Genomic DNA, 15,272 nt, shown 5'->3' on the forward strand with positions numbered 1-15,272 from the left:
AACTGTTCGAGGCTCTTTTGCACACGTGACTAAAATATGATCATAATCTGTGAATGCGTAGGCTACTAAAAATATATAATTATTGGCTAATGCTAGCAATAATGTGAGGAACAGATTCAAAGTACTCGGGGAAACTGTGAATATGAAACTGTTATTCATTAGAATAATTAATGCAGTTCTCAATAATGTTTCATCAAGTATAAACTTTGTCTCAAATGTTCTTTCTGAAATGTACTTATATTGAGATTGACCTTTGGTTGACCTGAGCAGAGTCTGAGGATCAGAAGATGTTCATTAATGTCTGGAAAACAGTTCAGATATTCATGATTTTTGTTTTATTTAATGTGCGACACATTTGAGTGTGTTTTATAAGTAAAGGTTTGTGTTTGAGAGGAAGACAATGTTTGGAGGCAAACACACACACAAACACTCTCACACACAGACACACACTCTCTCTCTCTCTCACACACACACACACACACACACACTCTCTCTCACACACACACTCTCTTCCACACACACACACACACTCTCACACACACTCACTCACACGCACACTCACTTACTCACACACACACACACACACACACACACACATACATTCACACACACACACACACACACACACACACACACACACACACACACACACACACACACACACACACACACACAGACACACACACACACATACGCACACACACTCATATGCACACAAACACACATTCATACGCACACAAACACACATACACACAAACACACATTCATACCACGCACACAAACACACATACCCACACACACACATTCATACCCACGCACACACACACACACACACATTCATACACAGACACACACATTCATACACACACACACACATACATTCATACACACACAAACACACACACACACACAAACACACACACTCATATGCACACAAACACACATTCATACGCACACAAACACACATACACACAAACACACATTCATACACAGACACACACAGACAGTTTTTAGTCAGTATTCCTGTAATATCAGGTACATTTATAGATGTACTCCACTAACACACACGAGTAACAAAAGCATCCGTGTGTGTCAGAGATATTTATAGATGTAAGTGTGTAAATCAGTGTGAGGAATATCTGGCTGTGTTATTGAGCTCCTATACAGTGTGTGTGTGTGTGTGTGTGTGTGTGTGTGTGTGTGTGTGTCTATATTTATCATCAGCACAACTGGACTGGGATTGAGAACGAGCTTATGAACCTGATAAAGCCTGGAGACACATATTTACAGGATTATACATTTCTGTCACACACACACACACACACACACTCGCACGCACACACACACACACACACACACACACACTGACTCACACACACTCTCTTACGCGCGCACACACACACACACACACACACACACTCCCTCACACGCGTACTCGCATACACACACACACAAACACACACACTCTCTCTCTCTCACACACACACACACTCTCACACACATACACACACACTCACTTGCTTGTGTATGAGAGTGTGTGCGAGATTGTGTGTGTGTATGTGAGTGTGTGCGTGTGAGAGTGTGTGTGTGTGCGTGTGACTGTGTGTGTTTGTGTGTGTATGTGTGTGTGTGTATGAATGTGTGTTTGTGTGTGTGTGTGTTTGTGTGTGTATGAATGTATGTGTGTATGTGTGTGTGTGTTTGTGTGTGTATGTGTGTGTTTGTGTGTGTATGTGTGTGTGTGTGTATGAATGTGTTTGTGTGCATATGAGTGTGTGTGTGCGGATGTGTGTTTGTGTGTGTATGAATGTGTGTAAATGTGTTTCACACGTCTCAGAGAAGCTTCACACGATGTTCCTGTTTATCAAACAAGTTCCACATTTGCACCTAAAGAATAGTGACACACACACACACACACACACACACACACACACACACATACTTTTTACATAATATTTTACAAAATATTTTTTTTTACTCTGAAAATGCCATGAAATGTCTATTTAAAGCCATATGTCTATTTAAGTTTTGTTGGAAATTTGATATTTGAAAGTTGATATCACAAAAATGTAAGTTCCTATGAGATTTTGTTTTGGCGCTTTACCAAAAATGTCCACCGGGTGTCACACACATTCCACTGATTCTACTATGGGTTCTCCTGTCACAAATGTAAACATTTCTGTCTCAATATCACTTCTTTCAGAAAAACAATTACCAAATATGGAAGCCAGAGTCTCAGACCTTTCCATCCATATGCATTTTGTCAAGATTAGAAAAGGTTTTGATTATAAAATAGACACCGCCCACTCGAGGAGCCACTATAAGGAATTAAAAGTACCGTTCCGCAATATAAAATTTTAAAATGGTTTTCTCAAAATGAATACTGAGAGTTTTAGCTTTTGAATGATACCTAATTTATGATTATTAATAAAATAAGTGATAGGAAAAAGGGCAATATAAAAAAAGAGCACCAAGCGTCACGCTAGAGTTAAAGAACCCGTGCTAGCATGTTTTAGCATATAGCCAGCATGATTTGGCACATTGCTAACATGTTTCAACATTTTGCTAACATTTTTTAACATGTTGCTAGCATGATTCTAGCATGAATTAGCATGGTGCTAGCATTTTTTGAACATGTAGCTAGCATGATTTAGCACATTGCTAACATTTAGCTTACATTATTTAACACGATGCTAGCATGACTTAGCATGGTGCTAACATAACATGCTGCTAGTATGTTTTAACATGTAGCTAGCATGATTTAGCACAAAATGAACCATGCAACTCATAATTCCAGGACTGTTTTATGTTGCAGTGAGGACTTGCAGGTTCTGTCCTCCCGTCTCCCCGTCACTGTCTTAGCCGTCATATCTGTAACCTTTATTTCAAAGTGAAGTTGCGAAAACTTGATTGGGACAAGAGAATTTGCCTGTCAAGTGTGGTTTTGAACCCCTCGCTCTCAAACATGATTTATTGACTAGCATTTTACTTTCGCTTTTGATTTTGGCTTTCAACGATCATGAAAACCTGCGCTGTCGCCCTTCTTAGCATAACAAATCAGTCAAATCACGTAACATGTGGTGATATACAATCTCCCGCCGGACGATATTAAAAATAGAGTTAAAAGAGTATCGAGCCGCTGTTTCAGCGCGTGTGATCCGAGGTCCGGCTTCAGTGTGCGCTTAAACGGACTAATACTCACAAAAATATGTCATAAATGCCCATCTTGGCGAGTTTTTAACTAAACGCAGTTGGTTTTGTCTTGAAGGGGAACTATTTCAACTTAATAAAACCGTTTATAAATCATTTGTATGGTTAAATAACCTGTTCGGGTGAGAATGGTGTCTCCCGCTCCCCGTAGCGTTCCCAGCGTGTGTCAGTATATTAGATCAGTGCATTCACTCTTAAAGTGACAGTAGCCTAATAATCACACAACAAAAGACAAGAGAATCACTCACTGATAACTTTAGTAACTTCAATAAGAATCAATGTGTTTAATTATACGGTAAAGACTATGCAGAGTTTAATTTTATAGTATACATTTGATTATTACATTTTTGCTTAGTATATAGGGTAAAATATTTAATTTTTATATTGGTAACACTTTACAATAAGGTTCATTAGTTAATGTATTATGCTTGCTCAATGAGCGATACATTTGTTACAGTATTTATTCATCTTTGTTAATGTCAGTTAATAAAAATACAGCTGTTCATCATTAGTTCATAGTGCATTAACTAATGTTAACTAATACAACCTTTGACTTTAATAAAGTATTAGTAAATGTTGAAACTAATATGAACTAATATTAATAAATGCTGTAGAAGTATTGTTCATTCTTAGTTCATGTGGCAACACTTTACTTGAAGGGGTGTGCATAAGACTGACATTACACCTTCATAATCATGACATGACACAAGGAGGGTTTATGCATGTTTATGACAACTGTCGTTAAGTGTCTTTCGCTCAATTATGACATTTTTAATGCAAATATGACATTGTTTGAGATGTCTTTGTTATGACAACTTGAAATTACTAAGACAACACAACCTGTCATAAATATGTCATAAACATGACATAGCAGATTAATTATCAAACTTAAGAAAGCACTTAGCTTTATGGGTTAACATTACATTAAACTGTCATGCGGTTGGTTTTGACATTGGCTGTCATGAGGCATTATAACTGTGTCATGAATATGTTTCGTGACCTCAACTACAGTGATACACATTGAATTTGTCATTAAAATGTTATAACGGCCTCATGACAGCCAATGTCAAAACCAGCCACCTGACAGTTTAATGTAATGTTAACCCATAAAGCTAAGTGCTTTCTTAAGTTTGATAATTAATCTGCTATGTCATGTTTATGAAGGTGTCATGTCAGTCTTATGCACACCCCTTCAAGTAAAGTGTTACCGTTCATGTTAACTAATGAACATTAGTGTAAAGTGTTCCCTTTTTATTGTATTTGTCATTTCGGGGTTTCATGAACGCATTGAGAAGGGCCCGTGCAGAAGTGAGTTTATGAATATGTGTTGGGGTTTACCGTATAAACCGTGAGCCATCAACATGTTCAAATACTGTATGCAGTTTTGTTTTGATTAGACCCCGTTCTCCTGCAGTCAGTGTAGAGAGTGCCGGAGGATCATGTGACACAGCAGGGCCGCTTCGCTTCATGTTTTCTCTGCATGCACTTTTGCGGGTCCACAGACATATCAAACAAATCCCATGTTTATCCCAAACATGTCTTGGATGTTTTCCCAGTATAAGCAATGCTCGCTCGGGGATCTGAAGCCGGCGCCTGGAAAACTGCAAAGGGTTAAATATAGATCCACACATTCCAGATGAATACCTCAGGGTACATGCTGAGCGAGCGAGTCTCTCTCGTGTGTGTGTGTTTTCACTCCTTTACACACTCTTCATGATTCTCAGCGGGTCAGAACATCACGTGTTCACACACAGATTAGCTCACAGCAGAGTTTTGCATGTTTGGGGAGTTCTGTTCTCAAATATATACATCATAAAACCCATTTCTTTTGTTTTGTATCTTTAAGTTAACTCTTTCCCCTCCATTGACAGGCTTGTTGGGCTTGTCGTGTTCCCACTGTTATCCAGTAGGGGGCGCTGTTACACATCTCCTGAAGAGTGCTGAGTCTCCGGATCAACACACAGGAGGAGAAGAAGAAGCAGAAGAGAGGAATCTCATGTGTAAAATGACGCGATTATCAACATTAAACAGCATATAAATCAAAATGGTCTGTAATTGAAACTTGCCGGCCCAGAAAGTTATTAAAGACATCGTTAAAATAGTCCGAGTGACGACAGCGGCTCAACCTTAAGTTTATCAAGCGACGAGAATACTTTCTGTGCGCAAAAAAACAACAAAAATAACGACTTTATTCAACTCTTCTTCTTCTTCTCTGTGGGCCTCGAGTGAGTTCGCGTAGTGTAACAGCGCAGCGCTTCTGTGTTGTACGTCAGAACGAAGGCTCACTATTGGCCAGCATCACACACATGACCAGCGTCGGCCAATAGTGAGCCTTCGTTCTGACGTACAACACAGAAGCGCTGCGCTGTTACACTACGCGAACTCACTCGAGGCCCACAGAGAAGAAGAAGAAGAGTTTTGTAAACAAATTTGTAAAAAAAACAAATCTGATAAAATTCTGATAAAATGAGCATCAAACAGAAATAACCCGGCGCCGTATACATGTGGTGTTCGAGGCGCACATACAATACAGACTGCCGACAGTTAAACATGGCGCGCGCAGCTCTTAAAGGGGCCACACCTTATTTCCACTCGTTACAGCGTCCATCCTACTGAACAGGTGCCGGTGTACAGGGGGAGGGGATCCGGCCGTGAGTGCGAGCCATCTCTGCGTGAGTGCTATTCACGACAGTACAAGTGCTCCACAGCGACTCTAGGGGGCGCTGTTTGACAAAAGCGGAATTCCTACTCAGTGCTGCTTTAAAAGCAGAGGGTCTGTTATTCCTTTTTACAGTATATATTGCATGTTCAGATATTATTCTGGAGGCCATCATGAAACATTCGTGAAAATGGTCAAAAACGCCGGCGGGAAAAGAATTAAAAACGACTGTAAACGCTAAGAGATCCAGGGATAAATATATAATTTTCTTTTTTGTTCTGGAGCAGAAGAACCGGGGAACGGAACCACACGTGTGACCAGCGTCAGATGACAGAAGAACATGTTTTATACATCGATTTGATCATGTTTATGGCTGAATTAATGAGGGAAAGTTTTAATCGACTTGCGTGTCCTCCTTTATCATCATGAAATTGTAATGGGTTACAGTTTATGCAAATAAATCAATTTTATTGCTATTATAGTATAATGGTCTCACTGTCTGTGTAGTTATAGTTCTGTAAATACAGAATTGATTATATTTGACAATCATATTTCAGTAAGAATCATCATGGATCAAACAGAAGTGTTTCACTGTTTACACTAATAATGTGAACTTAAGAACATTTGTTTGTTCACCTCATCAGTTTGTTACAGTGAGAGTAAAAAATATTGAATAATATTTGAGAATATTTGACCATTTTTCAGACGTACCGTGTTATTTCTTTTATTGATGAGTTATTCTTTACTCTTACACAAGAGAAGGTGTGTTCGGGTGATGTGCTTAGCGTGTTCATCTCTCTCCCTCACACACACACACACACACACACACAGGTTGGTGAGATTACAAGCGAGAAAAGATTAAGTGGCCGAGAATACCTCGGCCTCCATCACAGCTTCTCTGTCCGGCGTTTGAGCAAATGTTCACGCTAACTCGCTGGAACGAGTAACACAGTGAGTATCTTCCACCTCTGTGACTGTACATGTAGTGTTGTGTTGTTTAGACTCGAGAAGTGTTTTCTGGAGCGGTTTCGTCGTCACCGGGAAAATCCTCCACGGATAATCTGCATTCAGAGCATTAAGCGACATTAGTTTAGGAAATGTGTGCTTTCTACACGTTGAAAAAAAGCCCAAACCGTTTCCTTATAGTAACTTAATGATAGAGCGTTCATAGATTTAATCCTGAGTATCAAAATTGATATTGGATTTTTTTTTTCAATGAAAATATCTTAATTAGTTTACCTTTTAAAGAATGCCGTTTCCACATAAATTCAACAGGAGTTTTGTGTAAGATTGTCGTTTAGCATTTATAATATAGTGATTATGATGGTGTCGTGGTATTACGTAGATGAACTGGCTGATTTGAGCACAGCTCTGATGGTTTAATCCAGACCTGTTGAACAGTAAACAACATTAAAGGGATGTACAGTCTGTGATCCACACAAACAGGCTTGAACAACTCAACTTATATCTATATGGTGATTTAAGAAAATGCAATCACAAAGCTTATTTGTAATGTGGTTGAAAACATAATCCAATGTTATCTCCAGTAATGCCCAATATTATAACAAATCTGCTGAAAAGATATGTGTGTTTGGAAGCTGTAGCAATTATAGACATTAAATACACTTCCAACTTAAGATCACTGGAAAAACGAACCTCTACCTACATTTTTCTCCAAACGCAGAACGCAAAGAAAACTACCAATACATGCAAATCATTGCAGTTTCCATCTGACGTTAACAACAGACACAGTAAAACAGCGAGCACTGAACTGTAAAGCCAGATTATTGATTAACTCTTCCCGCGCCAGTGACGGGTGTTTCCGTGTTTCCCCTGTTGTACGGTAGGGGGCGCTGTTACACATCTCCTGAAAGAGTCTGCATCTCCTGATCAACACACACGTGGAGAAGAAGATGCAGAAACATGCGGTTTCACATGTAAGCAGATGCATATGAAAAATAACGCGGTCATCAATTTTAAACGGCATATAAACCAAAACCGCGTACTTTTACTGAATGAGACGTCGACCCGGGAAGGAATAACGACTGCGCAAGCATTAGGGCTGTTGATGGACTCGATCCACATTTGTGTTTAATCATCGTCCTGAGTCTGTGTTTTTCTCAGCTTTTTGCTGAATGTTGCTTTTTTTAAATGAAACTTACCCACAAGTGTTGATAAAAAAGAATGCATGAATGCACAGGATCTGTTCTTTCTTTTGATATTTAATGCATGTTTAGATATTCATACAACAAAATATTCTGGCCATGAAACCTTTGTGAAAATTATCAAAAACGCTGACGGTGGCTGGCAACTTTTTTTTTAAATCGCTGGCGGGAAAAGAGTTAATAAATACTTATTTTCACGTGGCTCCTTGCAAAATACTGTTTTATGATCTCAAAACACTTTTACCATAGTGCATGATTTGTAAACTAATACATTTTGAGGTTCGCATCACATAACCAGCTCTATTTGTCTTTTCTGGCGTAGTAAACTTGCAGCAGTGCAGTCGTGATGTGAAGCGCTCGGGTACGAGTAATGCTACTGAACTGGCATGTTGCTTCAGAAAATGTTTTTTTTTATCCCACGTTTGTTCTTGTCAACACTATTGGGTTTAGTGTAACTCGACACCCTTGCCTCATTTAGTATGCGCGGGTCTATGAATATGCAAATGAGCCCCGCCTCCACTCACTCCCTCAGCTCAGAGATCCACTGGTTGACGATCACACGTTGATCTGATTGGTTACAAGGTCGTTTGTGATGTCAGAAACACCAGCGATTTCAAGCCGTGTTTTTGAGACTGTCTTTGGTTCACTGCAGTTTTAAGCAGAAAATACTCAGCAATGCTGTCGACTTATGAACTTACACATGGTGTGTCTTAAAGCATATTAAAAACACCACATAGACACATAAACAACATTAAAAGCTGGAGTTTCACCACAGGGTAAATGCTTTCACCTGGGCAAAAGCATGATTTGTTACTATTTAAAGTGGCCATAATCATTCTACATTTTTGAGTTCTTTGAGTTAATGTCATGCATTCCTTCATGTAGGATGCGGCTGAATCGTGATGATGATGATGAGTGAAGCTCCGGTTGTGAGGAAGGCTATTCCACCGGCCCAGTCCACCGCTAGTGGTCACACTCAGATGACCTCCCGGCAACCACACATCACGGAGAAGACCTCCTCTAAACGCGTGTGCTTTTACAAAAGCGGAGACTCCCAGTTCAGTGGTCTACCTGTGATCATCAACAACCGCACCTTCAAAACCTTCGGGGCTCTCTTGGACAGCTTATCGAAGCGCGTGCCGCTACCGTTTGGAGTCCGCACCATCACGACTCCTCGAGGTCATACGTCGGTTCGGTCCCTTGAACAGTTGCATCATGGGCAATCCTACATTTGTTCTGATCGCAGAACCGTCAAACCCATTGACCTGGAGCGCGCGCGCCGGAAGCCGCCGCCCTGGTACCACGCTCGACCCGTTAGCGCCCGGCGATTAGCTTGGTACACGCACAGCCCTGCTCAACGCGGAGTCTACAGCGCGAGGAGGAACGAGCGGGTCCTGCTGCATACGCCAAAACGGCTGGTGCTTTTCAGCAACGGAGAGCCAGAAGTGAAGCACACGCTGACGCTGCAGAGGAGGACGACATACTCGTTCGAAGCACTCTTAGATCACATGTCAGAGGTCATGCACTTCCCTGTACTCAAGTTACACACACCTGAAGGAAGAAGGGTAAGGATTTTGCCACCAGATTGCATTCATTTTTAGTTGCGATATTTTATTTTTCATTCAGTTCGGTAACACTTTACAATAAGGTTCGTTAGTTAACATGAACTAATAATGAACTGCATGTATACAGCATTTATTAATCTTTGTTAATGTTAATTTCAACATTTACTAATACTATATTAAAATCTTGTTAACATTATTTAATGCAATGTGAACTAACATGAACAGCTGTATTTTTATTAACATTAACAAAGATTAATAAATACTGTAACAAATGGATTGCTCATGTTTAGTTCATGTTAGTTAATATATTAATTAATGTTAACTAATAAACCTTATTGTAAAGTGTTAACTTCAGTTCTTTAAATCTATGATTTAAATTGGTTTTTCGATTTAAAGGAGTAGTTCACTTCAGAATGAAAATTTCCTGATAATCTACTTGGAAGGTCCAGATGTGAGTTTCAGTGCAGCTTCAAAGTCTCGACACGATCCAGCCGAGGAATAAGAGTCTGATCTAGACAAACCAGCCGACATTTATAACAAAATAAACATTTAGATACTTTTAACTACTAATGCTGGTCTTGCTCGAGCTGTGATGCGACACACATTACGTGATCAGGGTGAAAGGTCAAGCGGGACGTAGGCGGAAGAACCGACCCAGTGTTTACAGAGCGAACGTGCAAATATTTATCTTAATTTCTTTTTGACTGAAGAAACAAGGTCATGAACATCTTGGATAACGTGAGGGAGAGTAAATGATCAGGAAATTTGAATTCTGAAGTGAACTACTCCTTTAATTTGGTCCATTGACCTGAAAGGATTAAATGTTTGGTTTTTTTGCACCCCTACAGGCATCAAACGGAACTCAAAAAATAATGTTTCTCTCCCAGGTTTCCCCTTATTCTCAGTAAACTTGCATTATTACTGTGCCACAATTTAAATGTAAAACAGGACGCAACACCAAGCTATACATGCACGCTTTGGACACATGCAAACAAAAATAAACTATGACTCTATTTCCAGAGTGTTTTATTTGATTAGAGTGGTGACCATGTCAGGTGTGGCTCTGGTGCAAGTAAGCTGGCCCAGTCATAAATAGCATTTACAGACCGAGGAAGACCTGCTGCCCAGTGATGCTAATCCTCTTTACCATTTCATCCTATTATACTCTGCAATCTGGGATAGAACACAGAAGGGAAAAAGAGGCACGGCATATAGACCACCAAACCAGCTTTATTAATAATGCTAACTTAAGTGTTCTTCAGGGCATGATTGTTATTTATGGTTATTTATGAAGTACACATTCAATAGAGTAACCTATATATATATATATATATATATTCTCAACACTTGGGTAGGACCCCTTGGGCGGGACTTGTAACGTTATTTTTCCACGTGCAGGAACTTTCAATGAGAAGCCTTTGGTGTCACACACAGATGCGATGGGAATGGGAAATATATCCTCATGATGACATTATATATTGGGGTATAATTTTGCCATTATGACATATATGTTGGGGTGTGATTTTTTAATTTACATTTATTTTATTTACAACATTTAGAAATGTTTGAGCACGTAACCCAACCTCGACCCCCTAAACATACCCATTTGTGTATTATATAATATAAAACACAGGATATAACCAGCAGATACGACTAGAGTCACAATTTATTCAAAAAGTACAAATATTCCAAGTGTTCAGAGGCCAGACGATTGATTTGTGTGTGAAACGGACCCAAAAACGATCCGCCGTGAAGCTCAGATCATGTGCACGTTCAACATTAGCTGCGAAGCTTAGCGTTACGTCAGCTCTGATTGTGAAATGCCATTGGCTCTCGTGTCGATTGTGTCATGCTAAAGTTTGGCTGTATCTTTTGAATGAGATATTACCTCGTCCATTCATGGACTGCGATCATTTTCAGTGATTAAACCTTCCACTCTTTTCTTCGGGTGGGGTTAGTTAATCCAAAAAATCTACTACTTTTACAAATGCAAAGTATTAAATGCGTCTTCATCTGACGGATATGGCAAACAACTGAAAGCAATGGAGTGCCCTGAACGCCCTGACCAAGTGTCAATATGTGACGGGTTGGGAGTGATAATGTGTTCATATTTCTCTATAAATCCATATGGGCCTCAGTTAGTCCAATAATTTAGTGCTGATACTACAAGAACACCTTTCAGGTGTGACGATTACCTGAAGTCCTATAGAATCACTCCAATTCATCGGCTGATGTCGCTTGACACCACCTAATAAGTGCTGCATAATCAGCTGCCTATAGGAGTGTGCTTGCATAATCTCCCTCAGATTTCTGTAAAAAAGCTATAAAGGGAGTGTGGCTGAGATATGTAACGCCTACTCAAGGAAACAGGATTACATGCTTAATCCGAGACATTCTCTTTAATTTGTTCTGCAGTAGCTGATGCTCTGGGAACTGTATACCATATAAGAAAGGGGCTTTCGCACCAGGTAGTTATAGGAACTCAGTTATAGGAACTAGCCTCCAGACTGGTTCCCCAAGAACAAAATACTGAAGGAGCTTATATATGTATACAGTACTAGGCGTCATATTCCTATAGGTAGACGTGGATCAGCTGAGAGTCAGCTGATGCGAGCTTGACTAACGTGACGTGCCATAACTGACACTACGCTTAATTTATGTAAACTGTCTATTTACAAAGTTTTTTTTTTTTAAATGGTGGGTGCCAGCGTTTCGCATGCGCTTGGCCAAACGACACACACTTACGTCACTGGTAAAGATCCTATTGTCCCATGTTAGACTCCACTCTGAAGTAGGAGCTAATTTAGTCCCCTCAAAAAGGCATTCCTATAACTAAAGTCATGCGTTGCAAACTAGCCAAAAGTGGGTACTTACGATTATAGTCAAAAGAACTATGATGACGTTCCTGCGGTGTGAAAGCCCTTATAGCTTCAACCTCTACCAGCCTGCGTAACAAGCATGTTAAGCACACACTGTAACATTTAACCCTGATCAAAAACTGAGGAGCAGGTGTTAGTCCTCTGTTCAAATTTCTCTATAAAATCCAATAAAAACTATATTGGGTTAAAGGCCAAGAGGAAGCCAGGAACCATTGGTGATATCAATCCGCAGACCTCATAGGTGCACAAAATTGCTTTCACTAACTTCTGGAATAGCCTTTTAGGCTACACCCTTTTTTCAGTCCCTAAAACAAATAAACAACTGTTCAGACTCACGCCATTGGCTGCTAGTGCAGTCAATGTAGATCTGCAATGCTCTTACACAACATACACATCCTCTGCTAAGTCTGTAATCATTTACTCACCCTTATGTCATTCCAAACCTGTACAACTCTCTTTCCTCTGTGGAGCACGAAAGAAGATATTTTTTGAAGAGTTGAATAACTATTTTTGTCCATAAAATGAGTCTAAGAATGACATCGGACCCTACTGCCCTTTATTAAAGCCACACTCTGCTTGAATTTGACTTTGTTAACTCTTAACTTTAATAAATGACCTAATCCGACAATTATGAAGTGCACTGTATTGTAGAATGACTACTAACTACACTAATATTTTATATCTGCTTTATTGACAAATGATAAAGATGTTTCACATTATCATAGGTGGATGGGCTTCCTGCATTGATCTTATGCTCTGGGGTATTGGTGGCCGCTGGCCGAGAACCCTTCAAAAAAAGCAACTATGATGTCCAGAAGTCATCTCCACCAAAGTGGCTACCGGCTAAAAGACTGGGACGGCGGCGTCCAATAACCAGTAAGTTGATTAATTTTACTTTTATTCCAGAACAGAGCTCAACTGCCATAATAATGAGGAAAAAGTAACTTTGCAGATATTCAATACTATAAAACATGTGTCTTACTGCATGTCAAGATAATCTATTACTGAGACTGTCTTGAAGCAAGTGCTGAGGCATTCATATCGACTGTAATACCTACAGTGACCCACTTTCTTCAATATGGATTATAGCATACATGCTCTCTCTCTAATCTGTGTTCCTATTTTTCTCACTTGCATTGCTTTACTGCTGTCCTGACTTGATCCAACAACTCTTCATCTGTCAACATATCACCAACATTATAAAGGAAAAAAGAAATCCCGCAGCGCCAAATCTTGTCCCTTCTCCCTATCTTCAGAAAGCTACATTGTGAATCAAATACAAAGCAGTTTGCCAGGAAGTATGTGTGATTTTCCAAGCAACCCAAATGGCTCTGTGGAAGCAGCTACTGGATATCATCTTGAGTCAGTTTCTGAAACAGAAATAATCACCAGTCTGGATGGTGAGAGAGAGGATGACTCACACATGCCCTCTGATGATGACATTGAGAAATCCTTTCGGGTCAATCAAGATGGAAGTATGACCGTTGAAATGAAGGTACGCCTCACTATTAAAGAGGAGGAAACAATACATTGGACAACCACAGTCAGTCGCTCCAATGTGTGCAATCAATTTCTAGCAGCCACTCTTCCCTGTCCTGACCTGGAAGCTAATTTAGCGGATAGCTTACCCCCTCAAAATGATCCTGGTGCCATAGAGGTCAACAAGAGTGACCCCAATAACAGCAGCCGCTCCTGCCCTGAGGAAGACTGTAAGGTAAGCATGGAGTTAGAGCGGCTTTGTTCCCCACTTGCTCACAAACAAGGATCCATCGAGAGCATCATAACTGCTAGTGAAATTCATAAGAACTCTTCATACTCTTACATGGAAGATCTGGACAATGGAGAGGTGAAGCAGAACCACCCTGTTCCCAAGCCTCGATGCACTCTTCCCTCTGATACGAACACCACCACAGCGATACAGTCCAGTGACTACAGATCTTCAGAAGTCCTCCAGTTCCAGGACTATCAGAAAAAAGCAGTGTTACACATCTGTGAAGAGCAGATTTGTCAAGAGAACTTCTCAGGCAATACGCAACATGGCTATATAGCATCTTCTGACACAGTATCCTCAGATAAAACATTCCATTACTTTAATGAAGATATGAAATCTGAGACCTTGGCAACTATCAAATGTCAGTCAATTAGGAAAAAAGATAAACCATATGCTTCCACTTACAAAACAAACACCTCCTCAACACAAAGGGCCAAGGTGTCAGTAACACCAGTTACTGCATCCTCAGAAGCCTCGGTATCTAGAGGAGTTATTACTGTTGATACAACCACAAAGAGGAAGTCAGTGAGAGTAATAGTGAAAAAGAATCACTTGTTTAGGTCTGCTTATCCAGAAAGAAAGCAGAGAGATAAAAAAGATGACATCCTGAAAGAAATAAAGAAAATAAGAGCTGATATATTGAGCCAGAAAGGAGCTATAAAACATTTCAGAGCAAAAGCGGTTCAAAAACTTCTGAAAAGGAGAAATAATAGTGGGAATGGACTAAAGCCTCAAACAGAGTGTGTTCAAACGAGTACAGACGACCCAAGCCCACAATTGGTTGATAAAGAACAAAACAACCTACAAGTTCTGCCAAAGGAAAACCTCCATAATGCATCCCTCAGCAAAGGCACAATGACACAGCAAACATCAGACTATGTTGAACTCTGGCTACAATCTCAACAGATTCCAGCACAGTCCTGTTTAGAAGCTATACCCAAAAATAACACAATGGTAAAAGCATCACTGTTCAATTATCAATCTTCTAAGACAATACAACCATCAACAAAGGACACATTTGAT

General features: G+C 39.9%; 1 protein-coding gene across 1 annotated transcript; it reads left to right on the forward strand.

Annotated features, from left to right (window-relative positions):
- The first annotated feature begins 8,925 nt into the window (after positions 1–8,925).
- On the forward strand, positions 8,926–15,271 carry LOC130106294 (oxygen-regulated protein 1). Its single transcript, XM_056272364.1, has 4 exons — positions 8,926–9,599; positions 13,204–13,354; positions 13,684–14,502; positions 15,240–15,271. The coding sequence occupies exons 1-4, from the start codon at positions 8,937–8,939 to the stop codon at positions 15,269–15,271; spliced, it is 1,665 nt and encodes a 554-aa protein (XP_056128339.1). The 5' UTR covers positions 8,926–8,936.
- The last annotated feature ends 1 nt before the right edge of the window (position 15,272 follows it).

This window comes from Rhinichthys klamathensis, unplaced genomic scaffold, assembly GCF_029890125.1.
Source record: "Rhinichthys klamathensis goyatoka isolate OS25496 unplaced genomic scaffold, OSU_Roscu_1.1 h1tg000334l_1, whole genome shotgun sequence".
Classification (NCBI taxonomy): Eukaryota; Metazoa; Chordata; class Actinopteri; order Cypriniformes; family Leuciscidae; genus Rhinichthys; species Rhinichthys klamathensis.